This window comes from Macrotis lagotis, chromosome 8, assembly GCF_037893015.1.
Source record: "Macrotis lagotis isolate mMagLag1 chromosome 8, bilby.v1.9.chrom.fasta, whole genome shotgun sequence".
NCBI classification, from domain to species: Eukaryota; Metazoa; Chordata; class Mammalia; order Peramelemorphia; family Peramelidae; genus Macrotis; species Macrotis lagotis.
This window is the reverse complement of record NC_133665.1, coordinates 116804777-116830339: the sequence shown is the minus strand read 5'-3', so window position 1 is coordinate 116830339 and position 25563 is coordinate 116804777. Positions and strand designations below refer to the sequence as shown.

At 34.0% G+C, this 25563-nt stretch overlaps 1 protein-coding gene and 1 pseudogene across 1 annotated transcript in view; one reads left to right on the top strand and one right to left on the bottom strand.

Annotated features, from left to right (window-relative positions):
• The window catches only part of ABCA13 (ATP binding cassette subfamily A member 13), a 493610-nt gene that overhangs the window by 392058 nt on the left and 75989 nt on the right, over window positions 1-25563 (bottom strand). The window contains exons 7-11 of the mRNA XM_074199032.1: window positions 21491-21621; window positions 15595-15728; window positions 8749-8913; window positions 6944-7143; window positions 841-968 (exon numbers count right to left, since the gene is read on the bottom strand). Coding sequence (XP_074055133.1) covers window positions 841-968; window positions 6944-7143; window positions 8749-8913; window positions 15595-15728; window positions 21491-21621 — 758 coding nt within the window. The remainder of the gene's footprint in view (window positions 1-840; window positions 969-6943; window positions 7144-8748; window positions 8914-15594; window positions 15729-21490; window positions 21622-25563) is intronic.
• Window positions 9933-10280, top strand: LOC141496115 (large ribosomal subunit protein eL37 pseudogene; annotated as a pseudogene).

Below are 25563 nucleotides of genomic sequence, written 5' to 3'. Positions count from 1 at the left end.
GTGGAAAGGTTATCAGACTAAATGACAGAAGAGGAACTAGGAAACTTTATTAAATTAAAAATAATGAAAAACGTATCATTAGTAAGTAAAATGAAGAGGAAAGAGAAAAGTGTTTGTAATGGGAGGCTGTTAGGACTAGTAAATCATTTTGCAGAATTGACATAGAAGATATTTCTGTTCAGACATGGGTTGGATTTAGTCATCTCTGACAATCTCTTCTTTATTTGTAGTCTTAAAATTCTTTACTTTTTATGGTTCTCTTCCACTTTCTTTTCTTTTATGTCAACCATGACTCAAAATTCCATAGAAGAAAAGCCATTTTTTATAGATACTATTTCCCAGGAATCACAGTTCTTCCATGACACAAACACCAATGACTCCAATTTTCATTGCTAAATCTAGTTCACAGACCCTTCCCTTAAGGAACACTTGCCTTTCGAAATAAAGGGCTTGACAGTGTCATGTAGATTATCTGTAAAAGAATGATTCCTGTCCCACTTGCAAAAAAAGGCTTTTAAATTAAAATCCACTGCTATCATCAATGTGGCAGTCACAGAAACAGTCTCATCATTATCATTTTATATATTCTTTTGCAATAAAAATGCATAGCATGAATTGTGACGTTATGCATTAGTTCCTGATTTTATAAACTCTAGATGATCCATATAGTATCACAAAATTGAATAAATATGTACATATTAGAAAGTTAAATTATTCCCCAGTTTGGCAATATTATCAGTCAATTCCATTCTCTCTTATTAATCCATCCCATATTTGTTTATTCATTGATTTCAACTCAACTATTAGAGACTGTGTTGCAAGCAACAAGATAAGTTTTACCTCGGATGAAATGTAAATTCTTGATAATCACATTTCTGAGAGCTCCATTTACCAGAAGTAATCTCTTCACAGTTGGCCAATGAGGCAGATTTTGAAGAATGGTCTGAAATTTTGCCAGATCCACTAATCTGGAGGCAAAAACATTATAAAACAGAATGAAAATCAGTTCAACATTTCACTTAGGTAAGTGAAAAACAAATTCAAGGAAAATATTTATCACTATTTTTGGAGTTTATTTGCATATTAAAAGCTAGAAATCATCATTTATTTTCTATATTGAATTAAGGAAAATGTAGTCTGACAAATTCCTTAGGTTTGGAACAACAGAATTTAGTAGCATAAAATATAGAAGCATCCTACAGAGATTCTGAAAGCAAGATTTTTGGAAACTGTAAGAGGACACCAGTAGACCTGCAGCATCAAAGGTACAATCCACAGATATTTCTATTGCTGTTGCTCAAGCAAGATATTCTATCTCCTGACTCTGCTTTTTTTTTCTTGGCTATAACTCCTACCTAAAATGCTTTCCTTCCTCACTCCCTCCTAATAAGTCTTTGGGAAAAGTCAAGGTTCAGCTAAAATTCAATTTTCTGTAATAAGCTGAGCCCACTTTCATAAGTTTCTACCAATGTACACCATAAATATGTTGCTTACACAGAGTTGCTTGCAAGTTTTCTCCCCTATTGGAAGAGGAGCTACTTCAGAGCAAAGAGAATAGTAAACCCTTTATAGATGTTTGTTAGCTATTTAATGGCATAAATTATATATTATTTTAGGTGTACTGTATGGATTCCATATTCCTTTAAGTAAAATCAAGAAATAAAATCACTTCATGTTAAAGCACAATCAGAAACCTCCAACTAAAGTGAGTTGCAGGAACTAAAAATTGCCTTATTGGATTTGCTGAAGAAAGATGAGATACCTGGTACAGATCAGTTTATTTATTGCCATGATCAGATTAGGAGAGCTTAAGAATGAAGTATTAAATCAGCAAGTTCCCAGGAGTCTATCATTTCCTCCCTTGGGTCAAATATTGAATTTCTCAGGTGAAAAGTTGCACAAAGATCACGTAGTCAAACCTGCTACAATTTCTGCAGCAAAAATTCTCTTTATAATATCTCTAGATTTCTAACTGAAAAACCCCATCTGAAGAGGTTTTTGAAACTTCCTAAGGCAGTTGTCCTACTTTGAGACTATGCCAATTTTTAGGGAATATTTTCCCTTTATCAAGAGGAAATTCCTATATGTTCCCCATCCATTGCTCCTAACTCTACCTTCTCTTGGCAAGCAAAGTAAGCCAAATTCCTGTGCTGCCTCAAATGTCTGAATACAGATATCATATCACTCCTAAGTCTTCTCCTCTTCTTCATGGAAATTTCTAGTTACTCCAAGATGTCTTTTTTTGCCCTGGCTTCAGGTCTCTGCACTGCACTCATTTTCCTATGGTCATACTACCCCTTGGCAGGTAGAGATACAAAGAAAAATTCTGTTTACAATAACTACAGACAGCAGAAATTACTTGGAAGTCTACCTGATAAGACAATGTCAGGAACTATATAGACACAGTAACCAAACACTTTTCACATAATAGAGAATTGTGGAAATTTTAATTGCTCATAGGTTGGCTGAGCTATAAAAATAAATTAATCTACTTACTCAGTGCCATACCAGTCAAACTACCAAAGAATTATTTTATAGAATTTGAAAAAAATAATAACAAATTTCATTTAAAAGAATAAAAGATCAAGAATATCAAAGCAATCAATAAAAAAATGAAAGAAGGCAGTCTAGCAGTTTTTCAAACTATATTACAAACAATCTTGAACTGGCAAAAAAAACAGATTACTGGATCAGATCAGTATGCATTACACAGTCATGGTAATAATGTTTGATAAAAATCAAAGATTCAAGCTTTGGGAGTAAAAACTCAACATTTGATAAAAAAAAATTTGCTGGGAAAACTAGGAAACAATATCAAAATAAGATGAGAATGATAAATGATTAAGGAAGCCTGGAAAAATATCTCTCATCTCATTGAATAAGGGAAGAATTTGTGTCCAAACAAGAAATAGAGAGAAGCATAGAAAGTAAAATAAATAATTTTGATAATATAACTAAAATTAGAAGGCTGGAAGGGGGGAATTATATGCTTCCCTGATAAAAGCCTCTTTTTTTCAAATTTATAGGAAACTGAGAAAATTTTTTAAAATAAGAGCTATTTCTCAATTGATAGTCAAAGAATACAAGCAAGTAGTTTCCAGAAGACAAAATCAAAGCTATCAATAGTCATAGAAAATGAGCTAAATCATTACTGCTAAGAGAAAGGTAATTTTTCAGAACTCTGAGATACCACCTCACCTATCAGATTGATTAACATGACAGAAAAAGAAAATGATGAATATTGGAGGGGAGTGGGAAAATTGAGACACTAAGGCACTCTTGCAGGAATTGTGAACAGATGTAACAATTCTGGAGAATGAATTGGAACTAATGGTTTTGCATACTTCTTGACTCAATAATACCACTACTACACCTGTATCTCAAAGACATCAAAGAAAATGGTAAAAGACCTATTTGTACAGAAACATTTATAGCATGGAAATATATTTAATATGATTACAGATCATTTGCTATCTTGAGGAAGAAGGAGGGAAAGAAGAGAGAGAGAACAATGTAGAACCCAAAATCTTATAAAAATGAATGGCAAAAATTATCTTTACATGGAATTGGAAAAAAAAGAAAATTTTCAAAAAATAAAAAATAGATTCAGAACTATCAGGGACTCTAGAGGTCAACAAATTCAATCCCCTCACTTTAGAGATGAGAAAAATTGAGATCCAGAAGATGAAAGAGGCTTGGCCAAGGGAACTCAGCTAGTCAGTGATTTAGACATAATTTGAACAAAGATCTTCCTTATTTTTAAGCCCAAAGTCTTATGCAACCTGTACAACTTAGTTGCTTCTATTATTTTACATGTAACCTATAAAAAGGAAATATTTATAAATAGCTCTTTTAAAGTGGAAAAAAGTGGAAATCAAGGGTGAAGAATTATTGAAGTCATAGTTTATGATTGCCATGAAATACTATTGTGCTAAAAGAGGGGTAGAATGGTTTCAGAAAAAACAGGGAAGGCATAAGGACTCATGCAAAGTGAGAAGAATTTGGAGAACATTGTACACAGTAGCAGCAATATTGTAAGGATGATCAACTATGAAAGACTTATCCACTCTGAACAATATAAAAATCCAAGACAATTCCAAGGTCTTCCTGATACAAAAATGCTATCCACCTCCCAGAGAGAACTGATGAACTGCGAGGACAGATTGAAGGATATGCTTTTAAGTTTATTCATTTTTGTTTTTTTCTTTTATGTTTTCTTTTGCAATATAGCTAATATAGAAATACGTTTTGCATGAAAAAATAAAATGGTATACCCAGAATGGAACCTTTCTTGTTTGGGATGTGATATTTCTATTAATGAACCCTAAACTCTCATTTTTGTTTAACATACTGTATTGCTGATTTTCCATGAACATGAAGCTCAATAGAATCTCTAGAACTTTATTGTATCTCTTGTTTTTCATTAAGTCTTTACTTTCATAATAACTACTGTCCAGCCACGGCTTACATATTTGTGTTTTTTTAAGCCATTTATAGAATCCTACATTAACATCTATTAAACTTTAACTTTAGATTTGACCCACCATTCTCATTTGTCAAGAACTTTCTAAATTCTGATTTTATCATCCATTCCTACTATATCATGCTATTCACATACTTGATACACATGCTACTCATGTTCTCATCAAAATCATTGATAAAATATTGGACAGGACCAGAATTTGGGGCATTCAACTAGAAACATCATTCCAGATTGTCTTCAGTTGCTTGGCTGTGATTCTTTAGGTTCACTCATTCAACTACTTCTAAACTGACCCAACCTCACAATCTTTCAACCCACTCCTTTTTGTCAACAATGAAATTGGAAGGCTCCATCAAATGTCTTGCTTAAATGCAAATATACTAATCCAAGGTTGTGTGTAAGACAAAGAATGAAACAAATGAGTATGTTTAAATTCCTACAGAAAGATAGAACCCTTGTGTAGATAATCACAAAATATGTTATTTTTCTGGTAAAGCTGCTTAAAACATATAAGTAAAAGAATATGATCACTATACTCTGTATTTGCCATTTCACATCTGAAATATTTGTTCAAATTTGGGATTCCACATGTCAAAAGGAATATTAATATGCAAGCATGTGTCCAGAGGAGATGGCCAAACTACTTGAGACTTCACAAACTAAACTATATCAAACAAAACAAAAACTGTTAAAGAACTTCTTCATTTTTAGCTGAAAGAGAGAACCACACTGAGAAGAAAAGAGAAATAGATTTGCCTATTTTCAGTAATATATACAGAAATGGGACTAAATATCTTCCATATGGCTCCAGAGAATAGAACTGGGTAAACTGTTTAAGTCATTGAATTTTAACACAATACAACAAATGGATCTATTCACAAAAGGAATGGACTTCTTGACAGAGTTGTAAGTCATCCAGCCTTAAAAGTGTTCAAGCAAATGGTTGGATGACCACCCATTAGGAAGTCTGTAGAGACAATTTCTCTATTATGTAAAAAAAATTGAACTAAATTATAAAGTTCTTGCAAAACCTAAGATTTTATGATCCTCCTCAAGCTATTTGAACTATAATTTTGTGATGTAAACTTTCCCTGCTTTGTCAATGACTTCTGCTTACTAAAAGGCAATGATTTTTTAACTCATATATAAGAACAACACAGAAATTTGAAAATTAAATGTTCTTTTATGATTGTACGGCCTTTGAATAAATCAATAATGGGTCATGTCACACTAAATTTATTTTTTGTCAGGATATATAATAAAGATAAGTGTAAAAATCTACATTGGAGTTTATTAACTTCAAAAGTAAACAAAGGACTAAACAGAAGTTGTTTTGAAATTACCTGATGTAGACATAACCAAAAAAAAACCTAATATAATCTGAGATTGCATTGAGATGTTATTTTCCAGAATCTGGAAGGTGATAATCCTGCTATGTCTTTCCCTAGTCAGAGACAAAACTAAGTTCTTTGTTGAAATCTTGGCACCACAATTTAGCAAAGCAGTTCCAATCTGGAAAATGTAAAAGTATTCCTGCCCTCTATCCACTCCACTCCACTCCAGAGACATTCCAAAGAGCTTTGCATCAGCCCCAGATCTTTCTTCATTGCAAGGCATTCTCTAGTATTCTGGAGAATTTTCTCTGATCTGACATTTCTTAATGTGTCATTTCCTACCTCAGTATCCTGACACTAGACCATACTTCCACCTCTTCCTGCCTCCTGCAAAACTGGTTTCCTGAACCTCACAAGACTTAATGCTATGAGGTGCAGAGAAGGCTTTTAACAACTGAATAATCTGACTTCTTCAAAAGATGTATCTCCAATGGCACTCTAATCCAGAGGGCAGAACTAAGCAATGGATGCAAGTTCATATATTTTTGGTAATGAAGAGCTTCCTATTTACTAAAGCTATTCAAAAATGAAATAGACTATCTGTTGATGAAAAATGATATTTCATTTGAGTCCTTGAAGTGAAGTCTAGGTAAGTACGAAAGGAACTTTGGACCAGATGTGGGTTAATCTAGATAACACCCATGAGAAGTATCAAAAGACTGACAGCAAAGCAGCTGTCAATGGCAATCTATTGCTAAGAATTGCAGTCAAAGGAGGTAGTACCCAAGCTGTTGACTCAATAGCTTTGAGATATATTGAAATAAAACCAAAAAACTATGACAACTGAACTGAATATTCAAAACATCCTGACAGTGACACCTTGAGCTAAACAATGATGGGGCCATTATCTCCTGCGTAGGCATAAGATCTATTGAATTATTTTGTAAATCAAAATAAATACTCAATGTCCAAATAATAACAGCAATGACTCTTGATATAAACCTAGGAGCTGGTGGTTTGAGGGACAGTACAAACAGAGCCAACCCATTTCTAAGGAGATTATCAACCTGTCAAATCAAATGTCATCTAGACTAAATTCAACTGTGAAACAACAAATTTGCTTTACGTCTTTGGAGAAAGCAGGTAGTTTGGGAGGGAGTCTGCTCCAAAATTGTCATCCAGGAGGTGAATGATGATGTTCAGGACTGATGGCACTTTCCATGACTCACTGTCTTCAGAGTACTGATCTATGAAAACCTCCAGACTTTGTTCCATTCCAGTAAGAATCTTCTGTACCACACTACCATTTAGCCATTGCTGAATCATCTGAAAATTTTTAGAGAACTCAATAATAGTGACAAAAGGTTTTATGTTCATAAAACAAATTACTTTGAGAAGCAACAAGGTGTTGTAAATGGCATATCATATGTGGAGTCAAAAAATATCTGGTTTTAAATTCAGTTTCTGAACTTTATTGGTTGGATGACTCTGGGTGAGTTTCTTTACCACATCTTAGTCTCGTTTTTATCATCTATAAAATGATGATAAAATAACTCTACTACTTACAGAACTATTGTGAGGACCAAATGAAATAATGTTTGTAAAACAAACTTTAAAAAGTCATATGAATATGTTATTATTATTGTTATTACATTTTTATTCAGTTAGTCAACAATCATTTGTTAAATGCTTACTCCATGATAAGCATAGTGCTAAAGACTTGGGACACAAAGAAAGGGCAAAAACAGTCCCTTTCTTCAAAGAGTTATCATTCTAATGGAGGAGAAACATGCAAACATTTATAAAACTTCACACATAATATATCTTAGATGATTACAAAGCTAGGCTCATCTTTTGTCATATATTGATATAGTTTTCTATATACTTTCAGCATATGTGAAATAAGATCAACAATTGTTTATTGAATCCATTCTATGTGTTTCATCTTGGGCAACTAGAGATGAAAGGTATGATGGGCATTTTTTTTAACCAGACTTTGTTTTCAGCAACTTTAAGTAAGGAACCTTTATCTGACAATACAAGCTAACACCTGCTCTGCAACTTAGACTTAGAGTTGTCTGAGGGAGCTTAAAATTTAAATAACTATAATCACCAAGTCAATAAGTATATAGGTCGAACTTGAAGTCATTTCCAAGTCTTTAGGACCAGCTTTCCATCCACTGCACCATGCTGCTCCTAAAATTTAATTATTTTTAAATATTGTTCATTTAAATATAAATACCCCCAGTCCAAGACCTACCCCTATGTCTCCCCATACCATGAAAAGGTTAAGTTAGTGAAACTCAAGTACAGCTGAGAGTTGGAGCCTATCTATTATTCAAAGACCAGCCAAGTTAAGTTCATAGAGGTTAATTATAAGACAGTTTGCTACCAGATTATGGATATTTACAGTCGTGACAATTAGGGTCTGTACTACGTTATACAGAGTTTTCAACTTTAATTAGTAGTTGAAACACCTTCACCATAAAAATCGTTGATCTTTTTGCAGAATTAAACATGAATTTGGATTAATGAGTTACTTCAGTTTGTTTATTGTTAAGTGTACAAAACCCCCAATTGCTCCATCTTTGCAAGCTCAACTTGTCTAGGGTCTAAATTGAAAATCTCATTCCTGTCTTTTGTCTACTGAATTAATAAACTGTGAATTAATTAACAATTGGCTAAATAATATTGGGAGCAGCTAGTGCCACAGTGGATAGAGCAATGATCATGAAGTTAGGAGAACCTGAGTTCAAATTTGGCCTCAGATATTTGATACCCCAGTTGTGTGACTTTGAGCAAGTCACTTAACTGCCTTGGGAAAACAAGTGAAAAATTGATAGATTACTAATGAATCAGGTTTAGTTTGAAAAATGCCTAAAGGGAAAAGGTATGACCCAGGAAGAATGAACCTGCTCTATGTAATAATACCTGTTTGTAGATTTGGAGCCAGCTGACTGAATGGATAAGATAGTCTTTGGCTTCTGACCACTGGATGCTACAGTTTCCAAGATTGTAGTTGTTGTCGTCTTCAACTTCTGATGTGTTGAACAAGGCTGCACATATAAATTGTTCCAGTGAGCTGTCTGTGGGAATCTGCAATACATGAGAAATATTTAGAAGAGGAGCTTTTTTTATTTTAAATGGCATTATTTTATAAATAGCTCCTTATTCATGTAAAATTAAGAAATTTTCATTAAAATTTAAAAATCTAGAAATAACTGGTTAGTAAAGGTAAGGATCAGGGCCCAAGTATCTTACTGATTTTTCCTAATTGTTTATATAATAGTAAATTATTTAAATATCTGTTTCAAGAAAACAAAAGGAAAAAGCTCTTTCAAATTTTGTCATTCCAAAATGTATAAGATAGAGCTGTTTTATAATGATTAGCACATGAAGATGATGCTAAGCAAGATACCCATTAATATTTTGCCTAAAGGAAGAGAAACTGATTTCTGTTACTCTTTTGGGCCTTAGAAAATAGAATCTGTTAACTCATACACACATTATTTTCTTTCTCTGTTTTGCTAAGATCAAAGAGAACCCTAATCTGAGGAGTTAAAATGTAGATTTGAAGCAGGAGAGTCAATAAACCTGCACCAAAGTTTTTTTTTTCCAAAAAAGAACCAAAAAAATTGGCTTCTTTAAACCTGGACATAGCAAGATTATGTTTTTGTTATAATTTACCAACTTCTCCTATAACATGAATGGGGGAGGGGAGAGAGAGTTCTACTCTCATTTTTAATTCAACTCAATTCAACAAACATTAAGAGCTGAATTGTAATGTATAGATCTAAACCAGAAAACACAAAGATGAAAAAGAATACCATCTCTACCCTTAAGGAACTTCAATTTTGTTGGGAGGACAAGAATAAAAATAATAATGGTTATAATTATAACACAAATTTTTAAATTATTGTCTCAGATGAAGAGGTTCTTCTCCTTAGCAAGGTCAACTTCTTTCCTTGGAACCTTATTCATATCTCCCCTGGGTTTCTCTAGCAGATTGTGCCACCAAATTATCCTTCTAATCTTCAACCTTTATCAACTTGTTTCTTTACTGCTGTCTTTAGAAATTCTCAATTCTTCTCTATCCTTTAAAAAAAAAACTTTGGCTCTTTGGTCCTGGCTGCTGGAGGAAGATGGAGAAGAGGACATCTTCGTTCTTGGTAAGCGCGGGAATAAGATGTGCACTTTGTGCCTTTGTTGCAACTCTAAAGCATTCCATCTCCAGAAGTCAACATGCGGCAAATGTGGATACCCTGCTAAGCTCAAGAGAAAGTATAACTGGAGTGCAAAGGCTAAATGACTCAACACCACTGGTACTGGTCCGGCGGGGCACCTAAAAATTGTCTATGGCCGATTCGGGAATGGATTCCATGAAGGAACAACACCTAAAACCCAAGAGAGCAGCTGTTGTAGCATCTAGTTCATCTTGAGTATTCAACTGTTTGTTAAAATAAATATCCTGAATTTAAAAAAGTTAAAAAAAAACTTCCCCAGTCTTATCATCTCCGCTAGCTATCATCCCATATCTCTTCTCCTTTTCTTAGTCTCCCAGAAAAGAGTATTTTAACTTCTTCTCCCTCCATCCCTATCCAACTTCTTTCTCCAGAGTAACCTATGATCTCTTAATTGCCATCTATCACTTCTACCAGATGATTTCTTCTTAGGTTTCTTCTTCTTCTTGCCATTTGTGAAGCATTTGACATTATTTATTATCCTCTCCTCTTAAAAGGATTATTTATCTGGGTTTTCATGTTGCTGATCTCTCTTGATTTCCTCCTAGCCATCTGCTCCTTATTCTTCTTTGATTGATCATGATTTCATTTCACAACTGGTCATAGTGAATATACACTCTTCCCTTCTTATTCCTATGGTAAATTCTACTCCATTGCTTTCATGTCATTCTACTTAATTATAAAAAGCAGACAGTATCAAGTGCATGTATTTGATAACGGCATGCTGATCATAATTAAGCAGAAATTAAGGAAGGGAGAGATCACTACTTTGAAAGACAGGGTACAGAATGAGGATTAGTGAAGGCTTCATGTAAGAGGTTTCACCAGGGGCAGCTAGGTGGCACAGTGGATAAAGCACCGGCCCTGGAGTCAGGAGGACCTGGGTTCAAATCCGGTCTCAGACACTTAATAATGACCTAGCTGTGTGGCCTTGGGCAAGCCACTTAACCCCATTTGCCTTGCAAAAAAAAAAAAACTAAAAAAAGAGGTTTCACCTATGCTGAGCCTTAATGTCAGAGAAAAATTTTACTAGACGATGAAGCATTTCATTCCACACATGGGGAAATGGATGACTTGATCCAGAGGTAGAAAAGGGCAGGATGAGATAAAGTGCAACAAAAGTTATGCAATTTGACTATAGTATAGAGATAAACAGAGGAGCACAACACAAAAGGTTTTCAAAGAAGGTAAGAATCAGATTATGGGCAGATTTAGAATTATAAGATTTCTAATTCTAGATTTCTAGGAAATGACCCTAGAAATTATCTGACCCAAATCTTTCATTTTACAGAGAGGAAACTGAGACCCAAAGCATACAGAATATTAGCTCTAATCCAATATCCCTTTCCAAATTGCCTGCTCTATTCTAGCCACTGTGCTAGGTCTTGGGGCAAAAAAAGATAAAAGTGAAACAATTTCTGCCCTCAAGGAGCTCATAATTCTATTACAGAAGTAACAAACACACAAAATACAATACTCCCAAATTTGGCTCAAATTAGATTAAAATGTAGTTCTTATTGATTTAAGTGTGTTATTAGGTTTTTTTTTAAAAAAGAAATGTATCACATATATGGTTTTTCTAGGTCAGTGTATGGACAGCAGAGATCCTGGTGATTCACTTTACTGACCTTTATTTCTATTTGATCTGGATACCACTATTCTAATGGATAGAGAATGGATATAATGAATTTACAAGAATAAAATAAGGAAATTTGAGAAGGGAGAGAACACGAATAATTAAGGAGAGGGGGTAGAAAAAGAATCAAGGATGGAGGTGGCGCTTTAAGTCTTAAAAGAGAGATGAAGAGAGGGGTAAAGAAATGGGTTTTGTTAATACAGAAAGTGAAGGAGTAAATTAGGAAAAAATTGGTAGTTCATCAGTGTTGGCTTTGTATACTAAAATGTCTACATAAAGGGAATTAGTATGAAATTGGATTCAAGCATCAGGTGGGAGCCAGATTATGAAGGTCTTTAAGATGCCAGACTAATAAATTTGCATTTTATCCCACAGTCAATAGCCAAAATCATTTCCAAGGCCATACAGTTAGTGACAAAGGAAGGATTTGAATAGGTCTTCTGTCTTAAAAATAATACTCATTCCAAAGAACTGTTTATTTTATGTACTGGACCATGGAGGCTACACAAAAACATGAAATATTATCTTTTTCGCAATTTATTATTTTTAAGCACTCATTAGGTTGAAACTGACAGACAGTAGCTGTTCACTGAATGTACAGATTTTTTTCAGTAGTCCCTGAAAAAAAAAAATGTTCTGCCTTGCCCTTCATCTCAGACATATAACTTGATCATAAACTCAAAGACAACACAACATACTCCCTCCTACCCCTAAGCATTTGGGTCATTTAAATGAAGGGCATTAAATATTTTTAAATTCATATGAATCAATGAATTTAGAGCTGAAAAGGATCTAGGAAATTGCAGAGCTGTATCATTCCATACAGCTAAGTGCAATGGACAGAGTACCAAAGTGGAAGTTGAGAGATCTTAATTCAAATCCTACCTCACATATTTACAAGTTGGCTAAGTCATTTGATCTCTGGTTGGGAGAAGTATAATACCTTCTTCCCAGGATTATTGTGAGGAACAAATGAGATAATAATTATCAAGTGCTTAGCACAGTGGTATCTGTTGTATAGATATAGATATATACATACATGTGTGTGTCTAAGTGAATGTATCTGTGTGTATGTATGTATATATATATATATATATGCATACATGTGTGTGTATATTACCTGCTATTATCATTGGGCATCTAGGTGGTACAGTGGATAAAGTACTAGATCTGGAATCAAGAAGACTCACCTTCCTGAGTTCAAATCTGTCCTTAGATACACACTATATGACCCTGGATGAGTCATTTAACCCTGTTTGCCTTAGTATCCTCATCTGTAAAATAAGTTGAAAAAGAAAATGGCAAATCACTCCAGCATTTTTGCCAAGAAAAGCCCAAATGGGATCAAAAAGAGGCGGATACAAATAAAATGACCAGAAAGAAAAGTCATTATCGTTGTTGTTGTTGTTATACAGAAGGAAGCTAAAGATAAATAAAATCGAATCCAATATCCACATACAAGTCATAGGAGCATAAATCTAGAATGGGAAGGGATATCAGAATCCAATTAGTTCAGCCTTTTATTTTATAGATGAGGAAATAGGGTCATTGAAGGTAAGTCACCCAAGAAGTAAGTATTAAAACTGAGATTTGAATCCAGATTCTCTAACTTTAGAAACAGGGAAAATATTAACAGACCTATTTTAGGCCTTGATTGAACAAAGTGAGTTTTGTGCTTATGTCTACCAGGTACTCTTATATGATCTTAACATTGTAGGAAAGATATAGTTTTAGGACAAGATTCTTTAAGTTTGTCCTATAGAGTCATTTTTTTAAAAATAAACAAACTAATATTATATTCTCTGCACCTTTTAGGCAATTATGGACTGTGAAAATGTGGTCTACTGTAGAAAATCATTTGTGAAAGCCTGATTGTTCCTTTCACTTTATTTCAGCTCTGAATTAAAGTGATCCATATTGATTTTTTTCCAGGGGGAAAAGGGCAGAAGTTGATAGGCAAAAAGACTAGATATATTTTAAATACAGTAAAGTAGTATGTAATTTTCATTAGTAACTATAATCAAAATGAATTTGATCTTTATTTTAGCAAAGTTTTGCAATTTAACAAATTTAAGATTCTTTTTAATACTATTCTAGCATGGGTTTATTATCCCCCCCCTCAAAAAATGATTGCTTTCACAATATTACTATTCATTCACTGTATATTCCTGCCAAGCTATCCTACTCTTTTCTGTTCCTAAAACTCATAAGACCATTTTCCTTTTCCATATACAATGTGTTCTCCATATTTGAAACTCTCTCTCTCTCTCTCTCTCTCTCTCTCTCTCTCTCTCTCTCTCTCTCTCTCTCTCTCTCTCTCTCTCTCTCTCTCTCTCCCCCCCTCCCCAACTCTTAGAATCTTTAGCTTCCTTCATGATTTATTTAAACCCAAGTGTCATCTCTTATAGGAAGTCTCCATCGATAGCCTCTGTAATCAATGTTCTCTCCCTCTTCAAATAATAACATTGCTTAATCAATTACAAGCCATATCCCTTATAAAATTTAAATACCTTAAGGGCAAGACTTCTATTTCACTTTATGTTTTTGTGGCCCTAGTCCTTAGTATAATTCCTTGAATATAGTCAAATTTAATTGAATCATCAATGTCTTTGCTTCCCAAAATTCTACTATCATGTGAAAAAAGTCCTTCTACATTCTTCTAGGTACTTCTAAGAAGCAACAAGCAGCAATTGAACTAAGTCAATTGATCCTAAGTAGGAATACAGAGATTCCTTGACTAGAGGAATGAAATAAGGTACTCAGGATATAATCATTTGCAGCATGAATTATTTTGACCTTGAAAAAAAATCACCTAATCTCTCTGAGTGTCAATTTTCTCTTTTGTAAAAGTCTACAAGTTAAAGCTGATTATCTAAAGGTTCCTTCCAATTACAGATCTATTAAATCTATGAACTATAAAAGAGAATTCAATTTACAGACAAAGGATCTGGGTTCAAATCAAAACTGGCATTTTTTAGAAGGATTGTACTAGAGCTCTACAGTTCTAGCTCTAAGTCTATGATCATATTATCTCATATTATTCTATATATAATATGTATATATATATTATATATATACATATATATATATATATCAAATAAGCAAAGTCTTTCTTAGTTACTCGAGCTGTATCTACCAGATCTTGTCTTACAGGCTAACTCCTCCTTATATAGACAACAAGTTTGACATCTATTTTTGTTAGTAATCCAAAGGACAAAAAGGAAAAAAATTCCCAATCATAGATACTAAAATCTTACTTTAGTGATATTCTAAGAAAATTTGTCTAATATCATAAAGATACTAAACAAAGGATTTCAGCTATAGGCAAAAATCTGATTATAATAAATATCACTAGTGTTTGTATTATAGTATTTACAATCTTATTTGTTCCCCCTTCGATGTGGCTAGGCAAGTAATATTATTTGTTTTATTTTAAAAGGAAGAAACCAAGATTCAGAAAGATTAAATGATATGTTCATGGTTACACAAATAGTAAATGTCAAAGGCAAGGATTGACACTCAAGTCTTTCTGATTTTAAGGCCAATACTCTCTGTAATCCATCATGTGGACATTCATCTGGGCTGCTTTTTACATTAGACCTGAAGTGGCTAATATTTAATATTTTACAAGAGTAGTTTCTTAACATTGCTGACATATCATTCTATAATGTTTTAGTATTGGACTACTGCCTTTGCATGTAAAACTTGCTACAAAGGACACTGTGCATAACCTAGAAAAGAAAAAAAAAGCCTGTTTTCCTTGTCTTATTTTTAAATGAAAGTTTCATCATCCAAGAATCATTATTTTAAGCACCTACAGAAAATGTCATTGCTGTTGTATAACTCTATGGTGACTTTTATAAAGGAATTAAGGGATGAAGGATCAATGAACATCTATACCTCATTTAATTCACCAGTGTAATTCAGCATCTTCTCAACTCGAAGGTCATCAAAGCCATATTTGGATGTCAAATCAGATTTCAGTTTCTGAGGGTTCCACACCATATTTCTCAGTGACAAGTTATATCCAAGTCCTATTTAAAAACATATATATAAGCATGGTCTAATCTTAAAATTTCTATCCTGCCCATCCTGCCCTTACAGACAAATCTAAAATTATCCATTAGCCTCTTTGTGGGAAAAGTGCACAAAAAAGTATAAATAGAAGAATAGTAAGAACAACCAAGTAGAAATAATGTAAATTCACAATAGAAGAAAAATCCTTCAATAATTATGGAAATTAGAAAAATGGCAGGGCCATGTCAAAGACACTATAAAGGGAATACTTATATTGAGTTGAAGGCTAGACATAATTGGACTAGCCTGGATGAGATAAGAAACTAAGTTGATTGGGGCTGGTAATCTATCAAAAGTCAGAATAATAGTTTTCTAAAACATACATAAATGAAAGAGTTATGAATTAAGGTAAGGGAAGACCAAGTGTATAGAGAGTAGTAGGTAGGGAATGAGGAAGACTTGTCTTCCTAAGTTCAAATCCAAGCTCAGACATCTAACACTGGGCAAGTCACTTAATCCTGTTTGCCTTAGTTCCTCATCTATAAAATAAGCTGAAAAAGGAAATGACTAACGACTCTAATATCTTTGCCAAGAAAATCCCAAATAAGGTCATGAAGAATTAGATATGATTAAACAACAATAGCAGCAATGACAATATAAATTATAATATGGAGGAGTTAAAAAATTAAAATATTCAAACATCAAGAAAATAGTGAGCTAACCACTCAAAAAGTAAAACAGAATGACTGGTCTAGTACTAAAGATAGATTACAATCTGTTATGATTTATGAATTTGTGAATTACCATTTTACTTAGAAAGAAAAGAATATATTCTCCATGGAGAAAACCTCTGACATCTCTAAATGTCTTTCCATTCCATATGAATTATCTGCTTTTTGTACCTCTCTTTTGAATTATCCATTCTTAGAATTTCAAAGGATCTTAGAAGTTATCTAATTCAATCTTAAATCAATCTTAAAAAAAAATTCTTCTTTCTTATCTGTTAAATGATTTATCCACTGTGAATATTTTCACTGAAAAAGAACTCACTACCTCATGAAGACTCCTTTTCTACTCCTGGACAGCTCACAGTCCTACATTGTCCTTTGAAGCAACACATTAAAAATTGTTCTTCACAACCATCGTTTCAGGATGGCCTCCTCTCCAGGGTATAAATATGTGTTTTATTGGTTGTTGGGGTTTTTTTAACTCTTACCAAGGACTAATAGAAGAGAACTCAACATAGAATCAGGAAATCTGTGTTTAAATTCCTGTTCTGCCTCTAACTGTGTTACTTTGGACAAGTGATTTGACTTTTTTAGGATCTTGATTTCCTTTTGTTTCTTTTTTTTTGAAAGTGAAAAAAATCAAACTAGATGATCTCAAATGTTCCTTACACTCTAAAATTCCATGGTTCTGTGAAAAAAAATCTAAAACTCTTCTAGGATATCCTTTTTTAAAATCCTTAACTTTTTTTCATTCTCCATAAATCTATTCCAAAATTTTTTCCCTAGTTCATAATCTCTTGATGAAAGTTAAGATATGGACCTATTGGTGACCTAAATGAACTGATATTAAGGAGATAATACATATAAATTTCTTAATCCTGCCTCTTTATTTTTGTTAGAAATCCATAGGAACTTTATGATAGGAGAGAGTTTTGAATACATTTTCTCTAAGAACTACAAAATTGCATATCAAAATTGCCAAGAAAATGGCATGGAGAAGCATGGGCTACATTCAAACTTTATACTCAATGACAATTTTTAAAAGGTTACTAGTTTGTTTCCTTTGTAAGAGTTCTGTAACTACAAAAAAGACTGTACTAGAGACTCATATGTTAATATAAAATCTAAATTTAATTGCTCCCTAATCTCTTTGTCCTCTCCCCAACTCACCACAATCATTCAGGAGAGCAGAATAGTAAGAGATCATAATTGTCACAGAAATGTTAAAAAGCAACAGACTTTCTACTGCGTTTAAAAAGAAGCTTCCAAGACAGTTGAGTTGAAATCATATGAAGAGGTGACAGCAGAAATGTCAGAAGAAAGTGAGTCCTGAGGAAGTTGCCCCATCAGAGAAAATCTAAAATCTTTTCATCACTCTCTTGTGTAGAATACAAGTTCATGTAATAATACTGGGCTCAGCAGCAGACCACAAAGGTTACAAGGATAGTTTTAATTAGAATTTTGAATTATATATGGACAGATTTGAAGCCTGGAAATCAAAAGAGACATTGTCAAGCCCTTTCCTTGTAAAAAAAAGCCCCAGTCTTCTAATAATAAGAACATCTTCAGATAAAATACTTTATAAAACTCTCTACACCCAACCCCTTGTGACTGTCTCACTTGCCTGGGATGCTCTCCCGCCACATCTCTAGTACTTAGCAAGTCTCTTGTATCTATCAAGAAGCTCAGAAGGGGCAGCTAGGTGGACCAGTGGAGAGAGCACTAGCCCTGGAGTCAGGGAGGACATGAGTTCAAATCGGCCTCAGACACTTAATACTTAACTGTGTGACCTTGGGCAAGTCACTTAACCCCAATGCCTTGCAAAACAAAAAACAAAAAAAAGAAAAGAGTAAGTTCAAGGCTTCCCTTCCTAAGGAGATATTTCTCATCCTTCCATCTCTTTTGACAGATGCTAGTAGCTCATCGAGTTATTTTGCGTGTTTTTGCATGTATATCTTCATGTCTTCCCCCATTAGAATTTAAGTCCTTTGAAGAAAAAGATTGTTTTGTTTTTGATTTTGTATCGGCAATATTTAACACTCTTCTGGTGTTGTAATAAGCACATAATAAACACTTATAGATTTATTGATGATGGAGGAAGGGAATAACTTTTTTTACATATAGTGTTTTTTACATATTTTTTCTTCTGTGGGGTCTTTCCATCCTTTTCATTTGATTATAAAGAAGAGATAGTTTATAACTTTCTCAGTGGCAAGCAATTATTCATTTGAAAGGGTGGAAGCCAATATAAGAGGATTTTCAAATTATGGTAGAGTTTAGTTGCTATCATATATTAACAACCTTATTTTAGAGGGGCAGCTAAATGGTGCAGTAGATAGAGCACTGGCCCTGAAGTCAGGAGAACCTGAGTTCAAATCAGCCTCAGACACTTAATAATTACCTAGCTGTGTGGCCTTGGGCAAGCCACTTAACCCCATTGCCTTGCAAAAAATCAACTTTATTTTAAGATTAAATTGGTTAAGACAATACTATGTGACATATGTCTGTATACAAATAGTTTTATTTTATAAACAATCTGCAAATGATATAGCAGAGCTCCCTATTGCTTTATCAAAGCTACCTAACTAGTTCTTAGCAACATGATGGTAATGCCATCATATTACAGACCTAGGTCCTTCAAGAAGTTCTAACAATGCACTAAGGGATATGGCTATAAAAAAAATGTCAGATAAAGTTGCTAAGAGAATTCTCTAGTCAAATGTTAAGCACTAGAGTTGCAATGATGAGGGATTTGAAGGAAAACTAGATCAATTTTATGATAAGAGAATCACTGATGATGTCTGAGAAGGAACTTTTAGGAGGTAAGTAGGGGAAGAAACCCCATCTTCAGAATACAAATGTTTATAAGAAAGTGGGCATATTACAGACACAAAACTTTTATAAGAAGTTTCACAATGAGAGTAGAAATAAGTAAGTAGCTGGACAGACAATGCTAGTCTAAGGCAGGCTTTAGACAAACTAGAACATAGTTATAAGGAGACGGGTAGCAATGAAAAGAGAGAAGCTGAAAATGTATAGATGAGAAATAAGACTGTAACAAGGTCCTTGAAGAGATAGGATGTGATGGAATTTTGAGTGAAAATAACGTACTAAGAAACTTGGACTCTACCATATTTTCTACTAATCAGTTGTGAGGAGAAAAGAAATCACAAGGTAAAATTTTGAGGAGTTGAAAAAGAAATGGACTGAATGAGCATCTGGGAGCTTAAGTTTCTAAGTAGTATAGGAGGATAGTCACCTGCACCAAGGTTTAAGTCTTATCCCAAGTCCCACAGTCCTTCATTGACAGAGTGAGGTCTAAAGAATGGACATTTTCTAACTCCTGGTCTAATGATTTCATCATCACATCACAAAACAAATAAATAAATGAAAGAATCCCAACATTTCTTAAATACTAATACAGAATTGAATTCTCTGAGAAAGAAGCAAAGAAATTTCAAAATAATCCCAAAAGACTGCTATCCAAAAAGTGACAAATTGGTCATATAAATGTATTGCTTAACACCAGGCAAAAAATACATTTCAATTATTCTCATAACCTGATTAAATTGCTAAAATGATTGAAATGGTGGGCCCCAAAGGCTCAGAAATAATTTATTCTCTCCCATTAAACTGTTTGACTCCACTTACTTGGAAGAACATATTCCCCCAAAGACAAGAGAAATTAAAACAACTTTCATTAGATTATAGATACAATTTTTTGACATAATCTCATTCTGTTAGTAGTAAGTCATTGGCAGTTGAAGAAAACCTGTTCAAAGAAAATAGGTTTCTTTAATTACACTCTGAGTTGCAATTATATTTGCAATTATAAGGTAAATCAACTAGTGCAATTTGGGCAATACACAAATATTCTGGATGCCAAATGGAAGCTAGCCAAAGTGAGGTCCCTGAGCCTAACCCAATGAGGTGTTTTATGTGACATTTTTTTTTGCAGCTTGATACTCATGAGAAAGAGAGTACATCCATTCTAGCTGTGATTATGCTTCATGCCAGGGGAATCAGCAACAGGAAATTAACCATTGATAGACATGATTTCAGCCTGTTCTTTTTCGACCACATACTGGAAAAATCTCTGCCATTGAGCCAAAAATACCTAACTAATGACTTAGCATATATTGGTAGGGACACAGAGTAGTAAATGAAAATGAGATAATTTATCTTCAGTGTAAAGAAAATTTATCAGATTTTTTGTGAGATTTTACAGATTACAAAATAATTTTATACATATATATAATATATAATATGCATATTATATCATATATGATAATTATATATTATATATAATATAATCATATTTATATATAATCCTGGGAAAGTCATTTAACTTCAGTGTATCTCAAACAACTTCTTAAGGCTTATATATTACTGTCATATTTGCCTATGGTGATAGTAAAAATCTTCACACTAACAAAATCATAGATAACTTATTTTCACATAACCCTCTATTAACAATCATGGGACTATCTTTCTTAGATTTTTAGAAAACTGTTAGTATACAATGAAATCTGATTGTGCATCAAGGTCAAAAACAAACATAATTAGTTGCCTTTGAATGAACCTTGTCTATCATTGTTCTGTTTCCCAAAAGAATTCAGACTATGCTTGGGCATGATGGTACCTTCCAGCTATCAAGAAGACTAAATCTAGAGGATCTATTGAGTTTGGGAGTGATAAACTAGATTGGGCCATGCCAATTGGGTGGTCAAACAAAGTTTTGCATGAATATGGTAATTTCCCAAGAATAGGAACCAGCAGATTGTCTAAAGAGAGAGAAAAACAAACCCAGATCACAACAGAAGCAGGATTTGTAGTAGCTCCTGTTCAGATCAGTAGTGGGATCTGGCCTTATACTTCTAGTATAGACAAATTAGGAAGACCTAGACTTCAAAACCATTGGAATGGAGAAGAGGGTTTTCAAATACTGTCTTCCAGAATAAAATTTGTACTTATATACATACTGTCTTATCTGTATGCAGATTTTCTATAATATTATACAATTAATTTGGAACAATTTTAAGAACACATACCAATAATGTCCACTTTTTCCTCCTGGAGAAATTCCAATATATTAATAGTCACATTTAGTCCTATTTGAGCAGCCTTAGAGAAAGTTCGGTTTATTGGTAGCCAATCCAAATCTTCTAAAGATGCTAAAGAACTAAACAGAAAATGAGAGAAAAGCTGTTATTTTCAAATATCAACACCCAATTCAATAACTACTCCCTGAGGATCTGCACTAGAGCTCTTGTAACCACTTATTCATCAGGTTCGATCAAGTTCAAATATTGCTTCTAAAAGGATTAAACTTATTATTTAGAATAGAAAACATATTTATTGTTTATGGTTCTTGTCCTTTGTAACTGAAGAAGGTCAAAATGACATCACTATGTTGGAGACAAGGTAGAGTGTGTTTGACTGTGGCTGATCAGATTAATAGGAGCTTGGGATGCTCTACCACAAGTCGGGCACAAATAGCCCTGTGAACACCTGGGGTAGGTTCTCTAAACTTATGCAGCTCATGTTGCCTTTGAGCTGATTCAATTCTGCCATGCTCATAGAGCACAGCACCCTCTTTAATAAGGGCATGCCATGCTGGGCAGTCCTGTGCCAATGTCTCCCCCATGCTACACAATCAATTCCAAAGTTCTTAAGAACAAATATTAAGCACCTTCTGAGTGCCAAGTACTGGGTCAAAGGCTATAAAGGATAAACACTTTGGAGGTGGAGGTGGAGGTGGAGGTGGAGGTGGAGGTGGTCCTTCCTTCTCAAGAGGACCAAGAATATAGGAGCTAATGACTTGTAAATGAACTGGATTTGAATGAAGCAAAATGTAGCAGAAGTGCCCAAAGTCTCTCCTCCAGAGTCATTGGAATCCAGTGATAAAACAAATATCAGGATAACTGGCAAAATCCAGGATAAAGGAGGTGACCATGGGCTTTCTAAATCAAAATTTTTGTCAAGCCTCAGGTTGTCTGAAGCTATGCGCATTCTATGACTAAGGGATAAGTAAGAATTGAGTAGAATGATGGCTCAATTTACCATCCCAAATATGTCAATCTGGGAGGGGAAGAGTTTTGGGACTGAACAGAAAACAATTGCTATTTACACTCATCCTAGGTCATCAAAACTTAAACAATGAGCCACAGAGACTTGGTCTAGGCCTATTATTGACCAGTCAATGAAAACCAGAATGATGGGGTGGGGGCGGGGCAGGGGAAGAGGAGAAAAGCATTCAAGCAAAGGTCTGAGATACAAAAATGGACCCAATAATTACATAATAATACAATCAATAAGCCAATATTAGAACGCAATATTAGGGCTCTGTGAAGCCTGTTACTCAATTCTTTAATTAATTAATCTCCTACAATAAGGAGAATATTCAAAAAGGCAAACACATAATATTTCATTATTATTTCACATATTTGCTATATTGTGGGAGATCAAGCTCTCCACAGACTAACAATGACATGGATGTTCAAATGAAAACCCCAACAGCTCATAGTTCTCCTATAACATGATCACTGGTCTCCTTCAACAGCAATGTCATAACTTTCACTATCATGTCAGGTCTCTATAAATGAAACGACTAGAAGGAGGTTGCTAGATCCCATCACTTTAGTTAGGTGGGTGAACCAATCAATTGTTACACAAGTTATAATGAAGATGGTTGAAAATATTGGATTTATATTAAGCCAACAAATTCATTTATATCACATAGATGCTGTCTATATTGTTGAGATGATTCACAGATTCTGCAGAAAAGAAAGTTTTAAAAGGTTCCACAGCAACAGAATGTTTGAGATCATATAGTGCAATCCTCTCATTTTTACAGATGAAATAACTGAGATCCAAAAGACATTTATATTTTCAAGGATCATGGAATTTGGAGTCAGAGAGAATTCAGAAATTGTGTAGTTCAATTCTGCAATTTTTACAGAAAGAGATACTGAGATCTGGAAAGGAGAAGTGACTTGCCCAAATGATACAGATATTTAAAAGGAAGGAAACAAGAATTTATTTATTATACATTTACTAGGTGTTAAGCACTTCACTGTCCTTTTATTCATTTATTTAAGGTAATGGGGTTAAGTGACTTTCCCAAGGTCACACAGCTGAGTAATTATTAAGTGTCTGAGGTCACATTTGAACTCAGGTCCTCCTGAATCCAGGACTGATGCTCCATCTACTGCACCACCTAGCTGCCCCCCCCTTTTTTCAAATATTATCTTATTTGATCCTCATAACAATCCTGGAAGATAGGTATTATTAGTATCTTCATTTTGTAGATGAGGAAATTGAGGCAAGAAAAAGTTAAATGATTTTCCTAGGTTCATACAGCTAGTATGTATCTAAAGCTGAATTTGAACCTAAGATTTCCTAATTCCAGACAGAGCACTCTATCCACTGCATCAACTTAGCTGCCTTCTATTATTAAGTGGCAAAGCAAAATTCAAATTCAGGTCTTGTCACATTTCTAGAGGATAATAGAACATTGGACTAGAACATAGGTTTCCTAATTCCCATTTCAAATTAAAATTAATAAAACATAGTACTAGGGGGATAAGAGAAGAAAATATGTCTCAAGGGAAAGCTAGTGAAAAATCTGTTCTGATATTTCAATACTTGGTCATTTTTAGCACGAAGAACATGAACTCATAAGGTTGCAAATATTGTTCATATCTTATAGGAATAAGTTGGAAACACTTTCCATGGCTTGCACAGTTGAACCTGAGGTCCAACATTTTGTCTTGATTTTGCTTTCTGCTCTTTATTGCAAACCAGGATTTAGTCAACCCTATGTTTGCATAGCAAAGCTGGAAGCTAAATCATATAACTACCTGGGAAATTGAAGGAATTTATAGTCACAATATGTATGTTTTCTTGAAGTATGAGTTGTGATTATAAAGACATAAAACTTTTGCCCTAGGGCAATGTGGTAACTAAATAGCTTACCGAATACAATTTCAGGGCTCTTATTTTTTATTTCTATTGATTAGCAGAATAAAAAAATAAGTTTTATTTTACTAATTTCTTCCTTTATTTCCACCATTTCTGCCACTTAGTCACTTATTTCTTCTTTGCTGTTAGGACAGGAATAGGCATGACAACTGATCCCCTTTTTCCCATCTAACTTCTAGTTAGCCCTAGCTATTTTCTACTAAATAACAAATAAAAATAAAAATTGCAGAGGTCAAGAAAGATGTTGAGGAAGTTCTATTTCTCCCCTTGGAGAAAGTTGCTAGCTATGGACTCCCACTGACAGAAACTTCAGAAAGTATTTTCTAACCTATCATCTATGGAGTGCTTTATGAGGTAAAACCTAATGAGTTTGTCCAAGAGAAAAACAAGCTGTTTTTCCAAACACAAAAACACAACAAATGACATTCACCTTGTTGTGCACATGGGAAACTATCTAATGAGGAATAAACTTAAGCACCCTATGTTTTCACAGCAAAGCATGAAGCTAATTTATATAGCTACCTGGAAAATTTAATTTATATGCACAATGATTTTAGAAGAGATCATAGTGAAAATGAGTGGAAGAGAAAACAAGACTTGGAATGATAAGGTCTCAGTTTAATTACCAGCTCTGATACTTTCTTACTGAGTGTCCTTAGACAAATCATTTAACATTCCTGACCTTGGACTCCTCATATGTAAAATGGGAGCAATAAAATGCGCTGTGTATTTCACTGGATTGTTTTAAGGAAAGAGTTTTAGAAAGTTGAAAATACCATGAAAAGGTAATTTTTGACACTAGGACCTTGAAGTGATAGTGACTCAATCAAGAATAATCAGTTGGGGCGGCTAGGTGGCACAGTGGATAAAGCACTGGCCTTGGAGTCAGGAGTACCTGGGTTCAAATCCGGTCTCAGACACTTAATAATTACCTAGCTGTGTGGCCTTGGGCAAGCCACTTAACCCCATTTGCCTTGAAAAAAAAAAAAACCTAAAAAAGAAAAAAAAAAGAATTGTTTTGTATTTAGCTTCAATGGAAAGGAAAACTTTACTGATAATTTGAATTATCTGAAAGTAGTTTGAATTGCCTCTAGATGGAACTGCTATATTTGCAATGGAGATCTTCAGACAAAGACTGGGT